At 39.1% G+C, this 16,958-nt stretch overlaps 1 protein-coding gene across 3 annotated transcripts; it reads right to left on the bottom strand.

Moving 5' to 3' along the window:
* Positions 1 to 2,173: 2,173 nt before the first annotated feature.
* On the bottom strand, positions 2,174 to 16,621 carry LOC307147397 (histone-lysine N-methyltransferase set-1-like). 3 transcript variants are annotated; one of them, XM_079852132.1, is made up of 8 exons: positions 16,087 to 16,621; positions 15,055 to 15,165; positions 14,447 to 14,588; positions 12,814 to 13,012; positions 12,506 to 12,577; positions 2,588 to 2,629; positions 2,307 to 2,348; positions 2,174 to 2,205 (listed from the first exon to the last, which is right to left on the bottom strand). In XM_079852132.1, the coding sequence occupies exons 2-7, from the start codon at positions 15,158 to 15,160 to the stop codon at positions 2,334 to 2,336; spliced, it is 576 nt and encodes a 191-aa protein (XP_079708258.1). In that variant the 5' UTR covers positions 15,161 to 15,165; positions 16,087 to 16,621; the 3' UTR covers positions 2,174 to 2,205; positions 2,307 to 2,333. The 3 variants fall into 3 exon arrangements, with proteins under 3 accessions (XP_079708258.1, XP_079708257.1, XP_079708259.1); XM_079852131.1 differs by lacking the exon at positions 16,087 to 16,621 and having other exon boundaries at positions 15,055 to 15,184; XM_079852133.1 differs by lacking the exons at positions 2,174 to 2,205; positions 2,307 to 2,348; positions 2,588 to 2,629; positions 16,087 to 16,621 and adding an exon at positions 4,389 to 4,452 and having other exon boundaries at positions 15,055 to 15,184.
* Between the last annotated feature and the right edge of the window lie 337 nt (positions 16,622 to 16,958).

The following is a 16,958-nucleotide window of genomic DNA, read 5'->3' on the forward strand; positions in this document are numbered from 1 at the left end:
CCTCTCAAACACACACAACCCTAACTAACCCTTGATTATGAGGACATTTTGGGTTTAACTGGACCTCACTCACACACACTCTCAAACACACACAAACACCTGACTAACCCTTGATTATGAGGACATTTTGGGTTTAACTGGACCTCTCACACACACACACAACCCTAACTAACCCTTGATTATGAGGACAAACTGGGTTTAAATGGACATCACTATTAACTCCACACATAGCAGGAGTACCTGTATTAGAGTTAACCATACTAAACCAAATCAACTATTCTACATTAAAGAGTGAATTCACAAATGATTGTGCATCTTTTTGCTGCCACTAAACCTGTAAAAGTAATACGCACACCTAAGGAAATAGTGCTACAATGTGCTGTTGCTATATCAACCAACATATACACATGTGGTGCAAAATGAACCTGGTTGGAGAAAATTCAGTGAACAAAGATCAGCAAGTTTTACACTTCATAGAAGACTAGTTAAAGGGCAATTAGATGAAGAAATGCAACTAGACAGCCAATAAAAACTAACAAAATTAAACTGAAAGGGCAATTTTTATTTTGCAAATGGTAAAAAAAAGGCTCAACAACTGAGATCTAATAAGGCCATTATTAGAGATGCACCGATTGATCGGCTTGGGACCGGAATTGGCCGATTTTCACGTGATCGGTCATGACCGGCGATCGGCCGGTCAGTCTGACATTTGCCGATTTTATACCGGTCAAACACACTCGGGCGCCGCATGATTAACATCGCGCAACATCAGCATCACACGTGCACACGGAACACACATGTAGAAAACCTTGTGAATTACGTCAGTTTCACACCGCAAGCGTGAGAGGCGCGTATTTTTTTCGGCGTGCATGTTAATAAATGAGTGCATCACACCGGCAGCAGGAGCAGAGCGTGAGCGTCAAGCAGGAGCGTCGAGTGAGCAGCAGTGAAGCGGTTTCGGCGCAGAGTCTATTTTTGCTGCGCTGCTCACACTCAATTAAAGTGAAAGCACACTTTTTTTGATGGGCAAAATAAATGATTTCACACAAAAAGTGCCCAAAATGCACAGAATTTGCATGTCTAGTGTGTTTTAACAAGAACTGGAGTAGGCTATGTCAGAAAAGAAAATGAAGAAGACTCAAAAATATTTATAGAAAATTCACCCATTTAAACTTGTTTTTATTATTCAGTTTGGGTAGAAGTATATGGTGTTTTATAAAAAAAAAAAAAATAAAAAAAAAAAATCGGTATCGGCAGGTCAAACTCGGAAAAATCGGAATCGGCCTAGAAAATTGTAATCGGTGCATCTCTAACCATTATGGGACTAAAGTGCATGAGGGAGTGTGCCTCAAAATGACCTCAACAACACACTGAAAATAAAACCAAATTAAATTGCCTTCCAGTAAATGCATGTTTTTGTACATTTCTTTCAAAACAGTGTTTTAATAAAAGTAAATAAAAGGATGTCTTGAACACTCTTCTGGCCCAACAACACTTTTGAGAACAAAACCCACAGACATTAAAGGTTGTATCAGCGATTTCACGCCCAAAAAAGGCCCAAACATAAATGATCACATTCATCTAATCTTTCATAACAATCCGCTAGCTGGCCGCCCCATAAGCATGCCATCCAAAAAAACGCGTCTCTGTAGGCAGCCTAGGCTCTGAGATCTGCACACAAAAACAATGGGTTTCACCAACCACCAAAACCAAAATAAACAGTGTTCCAACCAATCACCAACAGTTCCAACCAATCACCGCAAAATCTCAAACCACAACACCCCCACCTTTTGTGTGCAGATCTCAGAGCCTAGGCTGCCTACAGAGACGCGGTTTTTGGGTGGCATGCTTATGGGGCGGCCAGCTAGCGGATCGTTAGGAAAAATTAGATGAATGTGATCATTTATATTTGGGCCTTTATTGGGCCTGAAATCGCTGATACAACCTTTAATGGAAGGCAACACTGATCTCTCGAAGAACTCTAAGAAGATTTCTTTTTCAACATCAAACCTCGGTTCCTCACGAAATCCCTTATATTTTGGGCCGTTCTTTCTCTCAGAACAGGGTCCTCTGCAGTCTTGCACTGCTCACACTCTGCCTTTGTTGCAAGGTGTCCCTTTGAAATATGGACTCTGAAATGTTTCATGACAGCATTCACTTCATTTGGGCTCCATGGCCTTTTCACAATTCTCCTCAATTTGGTCTCTGTAAAACAAACAAACAAACATATACATACACATATGTATACCTATACACCTATATGTATATGCATGGAATAACTTTAATATACCCAAATGTTTAAATACCTCTGGAGTTCTCAGTTTCATCCTGATTCATTTGGCTTTTTCCTGAGGGGTAAAAAACAACAATTAAAATGTATTCCAGCCCTACAATCCAAACAGTTTCGGACCATGTGAAATATCAGCAGATAAGCACACAGGGAAAACTAGTCTCGGGTCCTGTGTAACACGAAAAGGACCACTTTACACTGAATTACTGTGGAAGATAAAAAATAAAACATGAACCCAAAATCAACATGTATCCTTTTTCTCAAATAAATATCTAAAATATATGCGCACACACATACCTGTGGAGCTGTCAGCCTCACCCAGGCCCATTTTTGTGTTTTCTAAGGGGGAAAAAAAGCAACACACTATTCCTCTTCTCTACACGGCAAACAGGTATATAATATATATACAATAATAATAATTATTATTATTATTATTATTATTATTATTATTATTATTATTATGTAAATATGAGGGCTCTGAACCAGTTCAAAGAATGAAAACAAAAACTGGGGAAAAACCAGAAACGATTACTTGAAATGACCATTAACCGGTTAATAATGGTGTTTTTTTTTTTCTTCTTTTTTCTGTTTAATGTTTTAATTTGTCAGTCAACCTCAACCAATCATGAATTTAAATAGTATGGCCTATGCTGACGCTGACACATAGTGAGTGAAATGCAAATGCTCAGCGGTCAAGTCAAGATAAGTTAGTCACCATGTCAATATGCTGGCATTAGCTTTTGGATCTCAGAAGTTTATCTGAGGAAATGTCACCATGGCAGGTAATATCCAGGTGTTTTGAAACCAGCTAAAATTGCAGGTTAACTGCTGCCATTCAAGAAATTAGTTCAAAAATAATAAATAAATAAAATGATGTATGGCCAGACACTTCATGTGTCAATCAAGCTCAAATAGATTTACGATGTTTTGGACCAGCGAATGTTAGATTTGTGTTTTGGGAGCTTAGTTTGTTTTTGGTTTAAAACATTTGGCCAAAATCTTGTGTTATTAAAGTGCTATGCACAGTCTGCATTGGCTATGACTAGACAACCAACACCAGACTAAAGCCAGAAGTATACCACAGTCGAATTTTTACCACAGTCGAATGCACAGCCTTGCAAAGTATACTTCTTTTGACTCGTACACAGGCGTTCAACACATTATTTTCAAATTAATTTTTATATCATTATTATTATTTTAAATTACTTTTGTCAGTTTTAAATTAGTTTCAGTAAGGAACTCTTGTAATAAATTAGCAGTGGTTGGGACATATTTTAAGAATCAACCCCACTTAAAAAGATGCAATCTAATCCGGTTTACATGAAATAAGCTTCCGAGCAGGTTTAAGTTACGGACCACTATAGGAACACTATGACAGCAAGTCCAGGATGAGCACTGAAGAACCAAACAATCCAAGATCATGCCAAATCATCCACAATCAAAACCCACTAACTGAGTGGCGTACGAAGAACGGACCCCAGTTCCTTACTACCCTTGCACCCTTGCATTGAAAACAAGACAGTCTCCAAAGTGTGCGCGTAACTGTATGAGGTTTTGTCGTCAGTTTGAGGATGCACTGGATGTGTATTGAAAGTGGGTCATATATGTAGTAGAATAGTAGCATACATTTCTAATTTGGGTCCTTCTTGGCCGATAAAAGGCAGAAAATGACTTTAGTGCTTGTGGATTGTAGACAATACCCATAGTGCATTGCAATGCTCAGCTCCGCAGGCCACTCCCACTACTCCGCCCATCAATATAGACTAGAATTGAGCTCCACTCTACGCTACCGCCTGGAAATCATTTCACACAATTTCTAGTGAAGAGTTACTTTGCGAACTAATTATTGAATTACTCCTCGTTTTTGTTTCGAAATGGTGTGCACTTGCTTGCATACTACCTCTCTCTCTCTCTCTCTCTCTCTCTCTCTCTCTCTCTCTCTCCGTTCTTCAGTTAAACATGCGCCCTGTCACACGCGCAGCAGTTCGTCTACATTCAGCTACTCACCGATCAGATAAGACTATGGCGGGACAAACACCCTCCACCTATCTACCAATCCCAGAGTCAGTAGTGTTGCGGCATCCGGGTTGCCAGCTCTGCTCTAGTCACCACTTCTTGTAGCAGCCTACGTTCCTGCTGGATCCTGCAGCCTATCTGGCAACCTCGAGTCAGGGAGGAGGGGGAGGGGGTACAGTAATTTGAAAGTGATTGCAGTACCAGTTTTGGCCACAATCTTACATAACCCTTTAACCCTCAAAGACCTAAGGGTTTTTTTTAAATTAATTTTCCGTCTGGTGTTATTTACAAAAAAAAGCTTGTAAAACATCAACCCTTTTGTGCACAGACAATTGACACACCTCATTTTTTTCATGACAAATTGAACTTTCAGCATATTTGTGTTGCATTGATGTCACCTGAATGTAAAATAAGTTATGGGACCACAAAGACAAATGAAAAAATAAAACGGAAATTGAATCACTCAAACATTTATTGAAATCACACACAAATAAATAAAAGCTAAGCAAATTTCCTCTGGAAAACAGTTTGTTCATGTCTTTGGAGTCCTGGAGCACAGGAATAAACATAATAACTTGAACAGAACCAAAACTATTTACATTTTTCCAAAAGAAGTCCAGGCGTTTTGGGCCTCATGATATTCACTGGTGCCAAACTTTGCCAAAATTGGTCTTGAACCAGCTTTGGAATTCCCTTTGGAGGAGGCTCCAGGAGTGCGATGAGCGCGCTCGATCACAGGTGGAATGGGAAAGCTGGCTTCGCCAAATAGAAGAGTGAGTAGACGTCCAATAAAGCCGATTGTATCAGTGCCTTCAGCTCGCTCAGGAACGTGAATGAAGCGAAGATTTAGGGCTCTGCTCCGATTTTCGGCGTCCTCAGCTTTCTGTAGCAAGAAAGCATTTTGCTTCTCCAGCGTCTCAACGCGTTGCTCTAGATCAGTTATGTTATCCTGATTTGAACTGACTCTAAATTCGAGCTCGCCTACTTGATCCCCGAGTGATTTAAGGGAAGACTGCAACGCATCGGCAGCTGTTTGCAGATTGTCAAGTTTCGGGTCAAAATACGTGAACATCTCTCGCTTAAGTTGTTGAAGAGCGTTCAAAATGAATGCGTTAGTTGCATTTTGTTCCATAGCGAAGCACAGGTGAAATGATCAAGTAAACAATTTGTATTAGTGACCATCCAAAAAGTCACAAAAAGGAGGTAACACTCAGAACTTAACGTGGGATAGATATGCAGGAAAGTTAATTGATTAGCGCATTTAGCAGACTGAGATTTAAGGAGCTTCACTCGAGCACTGCTGCTGTGTCGGCCATCTTAGGTGTGCCAGAGAAGGCCGGGTGAATTGTGGAGCAGACAGAGACTTCCAGAGTGTCCATCCACTTTACAAAAACCAGAGGGCCGTCACGGATCCACCTGATGGTGCCCCTAGGATCCTTTTTGTTCATGGCATTTGTGGTTGTGCGGGGGCATCCTCGTCTGTTGTCCCTGTAGGTGCCACATGCTCCAAAGTTCATGCTGTAGAGATCCATGAATAGCTTTGGACTTGTGTAGAAGTTGTCTACACACACATTGTAGCCACTCCCTAGGGATGATTTGTTCATGAAGGACATAACCGAGTCGTATGCCAGTCCTACACCAGAAGCAAACACAGACTTCCCCGTGTATACAGCAAAGTCTAAAGTGTACCCAATGCTGCTGTCTGCCAGCACAAAAAGTTTGAAGCCCCACTTAGTTGGCTTCGCCTTCATATACTGGGTCATGCCAGTGTGAGCCTTTGTTGCCACCATCCTCTCGTCCACTGAAAGGTTCTGCCGTGAGTGATAAAATGCTCTGCATGCATGTTTGATGTCATCTAAAAGGGGCTTCAGACGAAACAGCCGGTCATAAGCTGGTGTCCCTCTCTTCCGGTCGTTGTGGACATCTTCATCAGGGTTGCTCATGTGGATGTTCCAGGAAATGACCTGATACCTGTCACGTGCCATCACTGAGTGGGGAAACTGTTGGCTGAAAATGGTGTTTGTCCTCCAGTAGTGCCGGATATTTGTCAGTCTCACCAGTGCAAAAAAGAAAGTCAGTCCTAAATATTTGAAAAATTCTTCAACAGTCAAGTTTTTCCAGGAATATTTTTTGCCATTGGCAATGTTTTTTGCAGCGTTTGTGTTTGTGTTATTACACAAAGTGGTTGCTGCACTGTCACTGACAAAAAGTTTGAAAAGGTCCAGCAGTGTGTATATGGATGTGGGGCTGAGCTGATGTCCTGGCTTTCTTGTTGGGACGAACCTTTTGGGCACTGGAGGGATGTCTGGCTGACTCTCACTGTTCCATGATGGAGTTGGGGCTGCTGGCTGTGGTGATCTAGATCTCGACCTTGTGGATTCAGGACTCTGTCGACCCCTCAAGCTGCCGGATCTGGATCTTGACCTTGACCGCGCTCTCCCTCTAGACCGTGACTGCAGCCGTCCATGACCTATTCCTGGCAGCTGCTGGGATGCTGCAGCAGAAGTGGAAGGGCCCTCCTCAGCGGAAGAATGGGAGCTTTCCTGTCTGGCTCGGGTGGGTGGGCTGGTGTCTTCTTCATTATCATGACTGTAAAACAAATAAAGCAAAATATTAGATCATACATATCAGATCAATTAGTGTTTTTGTATTTGATTTCTCACATAAGATAACAATGGCTGAGATTGCTACTGTACCCCCAACCCACCACAGCTATAATATGAGCATTCTCTCCCCAGCCAAAAGGTGTGACCAACCCCCCACTACAACATCCTTGAGACATTCTCTCCACAGCTAAAAGGTGTGACCAACCCCCCACTATCCTTTGTTTGTATCTCTAGGTAAACTCAGACAAACAATGGCTGAGAGACAAAGTGTAATCCACAACTCTTACTACTCTTTAACAAACATAGAAAAACGAAATACTACTTTTACAGAACTTATTTTTACATATTTAGAAAATTTATATTTTATCATCTTAGTTGTTGTTTTTTTTTAATACTTTTACAGTAAATAAATAAATGGAACTTACTCTTCAGCAGGGTCTAGACCATCCTGGTAATCTAGTTCCTCATCAGTCAAAAAGCTCTCTTCTCCAGAAAATCCATCATCCTCCATGGCATCAAAAAAGGCCAGCGCTTGATTTAGATCCATGTTTCTCAATCTCTGATGATCCATTATTCTCTGTGTATTCTTCAAAACTCGCGTCTCTCTGTGCGTCTCTCTCTCTCCCCTCGAAACCACTGTGCCGTGCGTCTCTCTCTCTCCACAATATCAGCCTTGGTTCATACGTAATGACGCACACCAACGTGGACGACGGATCAGCCTGTCATTTGTCAACAACCTCACGCAAAGCATCACGTGATATGGAGTGTCCCTTTAACAAATTAGTATGAACTAGGGATGTCAACGATTAATCGACGATCGAATAATTGTCGATAATACATTTAATCGATACAACTTATCGATAATCGATTAAGCAGGTCTTCATGCGCGTGCGCGCTGCTCAACCGCGAAACATGTAAAGCGAGCGCGCCGGAGTTATGTTTGGGACCATTTTACACCATCATGACTAAGTTTGCGTCTGCATTCGCAGCCTTTTGTTTTGTGCAAATGTAAGTTGTAATACTGTTTCTTTTCTGTAGGCCTATCTATATCTGATTTATCTCATATTGGATGCATTTGGTTAAGAATTAACTCTGTAGTAAAGCGTCAGCTTCAGCGCGCGCTGCTCAAACGGCAGTGCACGACTAATAATGACTATTGGGACTGTAATATTACATAACATTATAAAGAGAATAGGGATGTCAACGATTAATCGACGATCGATTAATTGTCGATAATACATTTAATCGATACAACTTATCGATAATCGATTAAGCAGGTCTTCATGCGCATGCGTGCTGCTCAACCGCGAAACATGTAAAGCGAGTGTGCCGGAGTTATGTTTGGGACCATTTTACACCTTCATCATGACTAGAAGTTTGCGTCTGCAATCGCAGCCTTTTGTTTTGTGCAAATGTAAGTTGTAATACTGTTTATTTTGTGTATGCCTATCTATATCGGATTTATCTCGCATTGGATGCATTTGGTTAAGAATGAACTCTGTTGTAAAGCGTCAGCTTCAGCGCGTGCAGCTCAAACGGCAGTGCACGACTAATAATGACTATTGGGACTGTAATATTACATAACATTATAAAGAGAACAATATTGTAATAAAACATTGTGAATTATTTGGGTTTAGTTGCCGTGTCGCGTTGCTCCAGGAAAAGCGCGTCCACAACATGAGTAGGCTAGTTCTGAATGAATGGCACGTAATAGTTCAAGTTCACTTGTGCATGAATTTGCGTCATTTTGTGCAGATATAATTTGTAATAAGTTTATTTTGAATATATCTGATTAATCTCATATAGGATGCATTTCTTTTAGATAAATAATGTGCTAGCAAAGTGCTCCAGTTTAATGGTAGCAGATTCATTCAGCGCGTGCAGTTGTTCCAGGAAGAGCGCGTCCACAACTGTCACACATTCTAAGCGCATACGAGGCGTTGGTGACGCGTTGTATTAGTAGTTTGAATAATTAATTTAATTAGCAATCACATAAAACATTTTTACAATCCTACTAGCCCTTTATTTATATTTATAACCATTATTGATTTGGTGAGGAACATAGCGTTTTTAGCAGCATTTGCAGACCCTGTCATGCTGTTGGCCATAGCCACTGCAGTAGACGCATATGGCAGTATTACGGCTAACGATTAATCGATTAATTGATCGTTAATTTAAATGACGATCGATCATGGGAATTTGTGAAAATTGACATCCCTAAAAGAGAACAATATTGTAATAAAACATTGTGAATTATTTGGGTTTAGTTGCCATGTCGCGTTGCTCCAGGAAGACCGCGTCCACATCCACAACATGAGTAGTTCTGAATGAATGGCACGTAACTTAGTTCAAGTTCACTTGTGAATGAATTTGCGTCATTTTGTGCAGATATAATTTGTAATGTTATGTTTATTTTGAATATCAGTGCCTGAATTTCATTTTGGAAAATGGGGGGGAAATCCCCCCTTAGGTGATTCTTATGGGGGGGATTTTTAATTTGAGGGGGGAGTTTAGACTTTCTTTCTTTTTTACATTTATCTCGCCTAAATGTAGGCTTACTCATTGCATTTTTACAATGGGGTAATTTTGTTCTTAAGAATTTACACAGCTCAAGGAAGCTTGATTTCAATCTTTGAATTAAATTGAAAAAAGTAGCACAAATAAATACAATAGAATAAAGATACCAATAAAGAGAAAAAAGAGAAGTTTTTGCTTAGGTCTAAAACTAGTATTCAGAAATACTGCGCAGAGACTGAAAAAAGTAATCAAATGTAAAATAACACTAGGTAGTATTTTAGTCCTGATTAAATTAAATACATAGGCTATCAATCCTGATTCCTTAAAATTAAAGCTATGTTTTGTTGTTTTGACAAACAAATTAATGACAGACAAATGGCTGCTGTCCCTTTAAGAGCTAATGCACGGATCCTGTTTTCATTGATTATACGGTCACGTGCGATTTATGCTTAAGACATAACAACCGACTGTGTTTAGAGGATATCACTAAGACCGAAATTGACATAATTTTCTTATGTTTTTGACTGTTTAAGCGATATAATCCACGAAAAATAACTTTTGTTACCCGCGAGCTGTTTGTGAGGAGGCTTTACTCTATGTATGTGTGCAGAGAAAAAAAAAAACACTTCTCAGACAGCGCGCAAGTACCGAATAGTTTAAAATCGCGTGAATGTTTAAACTGGTGAGACTTAAAAAGACGTGCAAATGGTAAACTTTAGTTACTCGTGATGCAATGCTGGCCCGATTATGGAGATGGTCCTCACTGCAGAGCATAAAATCCGGGGGGAGGAGTCGGATAAAATCCAACTCCTCCCACCTTACATACCTAAACCTACCAATCTCCACCCCCTGATCCCTAAACCCACCCCTAAACCTACCCATCTCCACCCCTAAACCTACCAATCTCCACCCCTTATATAAGATCCGACTCCTCCCCTCGGATCTTGTGTACTGCATTGAGGTGCTACTGCGATTATGCAAGTGACAATTCCGTCTATCCCGACTCCCGAAATGCGAGAGTGTATTATCGCCGCCTGCTGCGCGCTTAACGATTACCTTGTGCAACCCATATGAGAGACGAGAGATAGAAGACGCAGCGCCGCTGAATCACTCGTTTCACACGTTTGTGAAATTGCGTCTCGCAGACAGTTTTAAAATGACTGATTTGATTTTACAATCTGTGTGGATTAATTTACTAATACAACCTACATGCTAAAGTGAATCAATGTTTGCGGGAATTTCCCGCATTATAAATGGGAGACCTGCGGGAATGATACAAAATATGCGCAATACCCGCAATCCCGCGCCGAAATTCAAGCCCTGAATATATCGGATTAATCTCATATAGGATGCGTTTTTTTTAGATAAATAACGTGCTAGCAAAGTGCTCCAGTTTAATGGTAGCAGATTCATTCAGCGTGTGCAGTTGTTCCAGGAAGAGCGCGTCCACAACGGTCACACATTCTAAGCGCATACGAGGCGGCGTTGGTGACACGTTGTATTAGTAGTTATATTTGATTATTAAATAATTAATTTAATTATCAATCACATCGAAACATTTTACAATCCTACTAGCCCTTTATTTATATTGAAAACTATTCTAATTGATTTGGTGAGGAACATAGCGTTTTGAGCAGCATTTGCAGACCCTGTCATGCTCTCATAGCCACTGCAGGTGACGCATATCGCAGTATTAAGGCTAACGATTAATCGATTAATTGATCGTTAATTTAAACGACGATCGATCATGGGAATTTGTGAAAATTGACATCCCTAGTATGAACGCAGATGTTGTTTATGCTTTCCCCCCTAAAATGCAGATATTAGACAAGAAAATCTCCCTAAACGCAAACCCCTCACCGCTAGCTGAGGACAGGATGAATTTTACCAACTAAAAAAGGACTGTTCAAACTAAAAACTATATATCTATTAAATTATAGGCCTAAAAAATCCTCTCAGTATTAAAGAATAGCAGAGTCTACACCACAGCTTACACGATAACACCACAGAGAAACAAAAACAAAAAAATCACTTTCAGAACGATTTTACCAGCTGAGAAACGCTAGAAACATTGGCAGTAGGGGTGTAACGATACCCTCATGTCACGATTCGATACATATCACGATACGATATTATAGAGATACTCCAAGACGTGGTAAAAGGGTAACTTTTTTTTTTAACTGTTGATTAAAATGCCTAATTTGCAAAACATTGGGGGAGGAAATGAATAGGCTTAAAGATTTGTTTTAGACAAATATGCTTGCACTCTGTCACCAACTAGATATATTTAAATTAATGTAGGCCACTTTTCACTGGTAACAAAAGACATTTGGCATTATCAGGACCCACAAATATTCCCCCACTGCATTATATTATTTTATATATATATATATATATAGTAGTTTAATGTAGTATTGACACAAACTCTGTAAACTTGATTGTTTCCCCTCACACAGTAATTTTTATTTTGGGTGTACTATACACAATACATATTGTCACTTTCCACAATATATATTGTTGCATTTTTGTATTGCGATACATTGCTTAATTGACAGCCAATCGGAATCAATTCTGCTATAACATGCTTCAGTATATAAGCAGCAGTCAAAGATGCGATCACAATAAACAGAACATTACCGTCTGCTGGTTGGACCCTAACACAGTTATGGTTGGTGTGAATGGGCCTTAACTGTTTACGTCTCTGTGACTGAAAGTCACAAAGCATATCCAGATTGAAAAGTGTGCATATTGGGTCTACAGCTTATCCACATAAAGAAGCAGCCGGCACATACCCAAAGCAACATCTTTTCCTCAAACCCTATCCCTGACATGACGGTCCTCGTAGTGAAGAACTGTCCTTACATTTCAGGTCAGTGTCATGCCCATCCCCCAACGCACGAGTTATGAAAATGAATGAACCGAGCAAGGTACATTTTACTCGAATTTGAGATGTCACAACAGCGTCTTTAAGACGACAGTCCACGTCAGCCAGTCTAGTATGATGCCCAACCATCCTACACTTAACATTGCCTGTGTCAAAGAGAAGAAAACAATGAAGGAACATGCGCTCACTTACTTTCTGTTTCACTGATGAGGAAGGATTCACACTGCATTCAGTCACAGCCACTGATGTCTCGTCACACAATTCCTGTAATTATGAGAAAGACAGGTACAACACTGAGGCAAGGATGTTTGCCAATTGGTCACCGCAACTAATTCTAGTATCAACCAAAGTCTAAATATCTAGTGTCCCTTTCATGGCTCCGTCGTGCACAAAGCAGACATGCAGAATTGTTTTAAATAATCTGCATCATATAAAAAACTAACATTCATGAAATACAGAACATGGTTGAATTTCAGTGATAAAGTCTTTAAGAGACTCACCCTTAAACGCCAAGGCCAAGAGGAATCCCCATAGTTGTATGTGACCTCCTCATCTGGAAAGATATGTCTTATACTAAACAGACACAGGTGTGGCCTTCCGTCAACAATGATTGTCTTGACTTTGCAATTTGGATTTTTGTCATAATCATTCACCAGTCGTCCAAGTGAATGTCCACCGTCCTCTTTTGTTGCATCTATGCTGTGATAAAAATAGTCCAGTAAGAAACTTAAAACATAGACACACACTGAAACATACGGTTCTAACTGAACATTTGGGTTAGGCTAACCTTGGCCTATTTAACCTATATTCAAATACACATTGTGAAAGTTAACTTGACTTCCTAAGAATTTAATAGGTCAGATGATCCACTTAAGGTAAAAAAATAATACCCCAGTTGAAAAATAACCATGTTATTGATTATCACTAACTAATAAGTTCCTAATATTATGAGAACCCTAGTAAATCTGATATTGTAATAGTGCTGCACGATTAATCTTATCGCAACCGTGATGTCAAGCCTATGCGATTATATGATGCAAAATGCTGCGATTTTATGTAAAATAAACAATGGGCTGTTACGCAATTAACGCAGCATCTGTTATTTTTTGTCATCCTTTGGCTAGTGTTACATGATAATGCTCTCATGCGATTGCTTAAAACCATTCATGCGAGACAAGTCAAAAGAGAGCGCGCTGAATGTCCGACTGTGACTCACAGAAAGACACGCGCCAGAATACAGTTCTCTTTCGCGCTTGAACGAACAATAACACACACAATTATGCCAAAATGTCGTTTGTCGAGTATCTTCATAACATAAGAGCAGTCTTATGATGGACGTATAGAGTTGTGAGAGGATGAGGCGCATGTGAGATCCGCGTCTCTGTCAGCAGCGGCTGCTCTTAAAGGGCCAGCAGCCAAAGCTTTCTGTCAGTAAAGTTAATCAAAGAACAAAGGGGACAGAGAAAATTACTCACTGCTCTTGACTAAAGAACTTATGTAGCTTTAATAAGGATTAGTCTATTTATTATTTATGCAGCGCAGACTGTTTGATAACTTTATTAAATTTCTGTATACCTGTTAGACAGGAAGGGCACAGGTAAATATTACATTTATTATGGGTTTATGTGAGGATTATTTGAAGTTCACTAAAATTAAAAGCTGTTATATTTTTTGAAGTCTAATAAATGTTTTTTTTTTCAATTATAGCTTTCAATTGTAATGATGGAATCACTGTAATGTTGGATGGCTATAATTAATGTTTTAAATGGGGGTGGATTAATTTATATCCAGACATCAATGGCTTAGATGTTATCAATCATTTAGTTGTTGTTGCTAGTTTGAGTTGAGAAATACACATTTCAGAATTAGCACTATTCTGTGTGTGCATTTTGCTTTAGATCCAAGCAAGTTGACTCATGAAACCATTTGTTTATTATATCGCAATCGCATATTCCAATTGCAATATTGACCTCAATCGCAATATGACATTTTCCCCAAATCGTGCAGCCCTATATTGTAATAATAATAATCATCATAATCATAACTGTTTTTATTAGAATGACATGCAACTAGTTTGCTCTGAATATGAACCAAAAATAAATAAATAAACCAAAAAAGAAACAGCCAGCTTACCAATAACGTGTTCCATTCCATGTGTAGTCAAACAAGTAGTTGCCTTGTACATCTTTAACATGTTTACTTTGAGAGAGAATCCCACGGTATTCAACAACAAAGGTGGATGGTTCAATGTGCTCAAGTGCAAACACACCTCTCCCTAAAAGGGCAAAATAATATATAATAATACAAATAAAACATGAATCCAAGTGCACCTATATGTTACACAGCGAACCAACTTATCCTTTTAAAGAGTTAAATCCTGTAAAACTGTGTAATGTAATATGAGGTGCAGGAAATAAAAATAAAAAAATCAAGCATTGGTTTTCACTGTGATATAGCCTACTAGTTGAATTTGGTTACACTATTCTCTGTATACATAGTTTTAAGTATTTATTTTAAAATAATAATAATAAAAAAATTGTTTAAATTTTTTTTTTTTTCCATCTCTTAACCTTAATGAAAATGAGCGGCTTACCCAAGGGTAAAATGTGTGAATATGAAAGATCATGTCCAGACTGCCAGCAATAGGCCTACTTTTCATTCTTACAAGTGCATGCCTACTTTATGATTTGATTTGCCTGCAGTCTGAACATAGTCAAATTGCCTTGTGGTGCACAATTTACCTTTGAATGTGTTGATTTGTCGTCCCTCAATGAAGGCTTTGTCTTTGCCCGACAATATGTGTTCTTTTGCATCCTGCTCAGGTTTTATTCTCTTCTTTCTTAACATGTTGACTGAAAACATTCCAGACAACATAATTAGTATGTATTTATAAAGATAGATAGATAGATAGATAGATGCTTTATATACAGTACATTATTGTCAGACTGTAGTCTATATCAATAAATACAACATTTTACACATAAAGTTGATAAGTGAGGTTTTGAGGCTTGTTACTTTTGATAAGAAACAGTCTCCGATTTCAAATTCAGTCCATTTTAATACCATTTTATCACTCTTTAATGTGGCGCCTTAGATCAAACGAAGCTAAACTCGTTACTTAGAAAAAATAACTATAGAGAGAAAGTTTTAGAAAATGTTACATGTATTACACCTGATTTACATTAAAATAATAAATGTAAAATCGAATTGGAAATAGAATCGACAGCATGTGAATTAAAATTGAATGGAATCATAAAATGTCTGCTAATATCCAGCCCTAAAATGAATCAACTAAATATTTTTTCAAGTCATTCTAATGACACTAACGTTACATTAATGAAAGTATACTTTTACATTAGTTTCGTTTCTGTTTATTTAATATATTTCTGTATCTTACTGTATTAAACTGTAAATTCATCCACTCAACTTTACCAGTCATCATGATGACAACATAGATTTGATTTATTTCAAAATGTTAATTAATTCTCTCAAGCATCCATGGAGATGTATCTTTCATCAACTAATACTAATACTTGTATGTGTCTATATGAACAACAAGAGAATTTCGTTTAAGTACCAAACAAAACAAAAAACGTGAATAGCATGTGCAAGTTGTTTGGAGACGCCATTTTAACTGCTTATGGACTTAAATTAGCCCGATTAGTGGCCACGTTTAAAGTAACGTTAATGTAAGTTAACTAACGTTATTTAAAACTGTCTGACTCATGACACTTAACTCCATAAAGGTAGAATATATAAATAAACGCACTTACCTTCCTCGTGATAAAGTGAAAATCTCCCACTATAGCTCGTCAACTTCGCTCGAATTCTGCTAATTAATCTTTCATTATGATGATTAATCTTCTGATTAATCACACCGTCACACCACACGTCTGCGATAGAAGATCAGAGGCGCAGGCGTGCTGACTTTGACGGATGTGAAATGCAGCCAATCACTGACGAGGATTCCAGCAGCCAATCACTGACGAGGATTCCAGCGTTCCACCAATGAATCGCGCTTGGGCGTGGTTGTGGGTGTATGAAATGTGTATGATACTGCAGTAACGTCGAATTTCACATAGAGGGAGATTAAACACTCTGAGCATACACTGGCACACACTGAAAAACGGGTACAACGGATTTATAAGGACATATTGAGAAAAAGCGGGAGGTGGTTAGGCGCAGCCTGATAAGCCTTTCTACACTGCTCGACTTATGAGGACATTAGTGCTGTCCTCGTAGTTACGGCATGTCCTCATAGAGTCGGTATGTATCCATGGTTTTTGTCCTCATAATCAGGTCGCACCAACGCACACACACACACACACACACACACACACACACACACTCATGATTCTTTCCCCATTCACACTTTACTGCATCAAACAACACACACACACACACACACACACACACACACACACACAATTCTTTCCCCATTCACACTTTACTGCATCAAACAACACACACACACACACACACACACACACACACACACACACACACACACATGATTCTTTCCCCATTCACACTTTACTGCACCAAACAACACACACACACACACACGATTCTTTCCCCATTCACACTTTACTGCATCAAACAACACACACACACACACACACACACACACAATTCTTTCCCCATT

The sequence above is a fragment of the Squalius cephalus genome, assembly GCF_949319135.1.
Source record: "Squalius cephalus genome assembly, chromosome: 19".
Lineage (NCBI taxonomy): Eukaryota > Metazoa > Chordata > Actinopteri > Cypriniformes > Leuciscidae > Squalius > Squalius cephalus.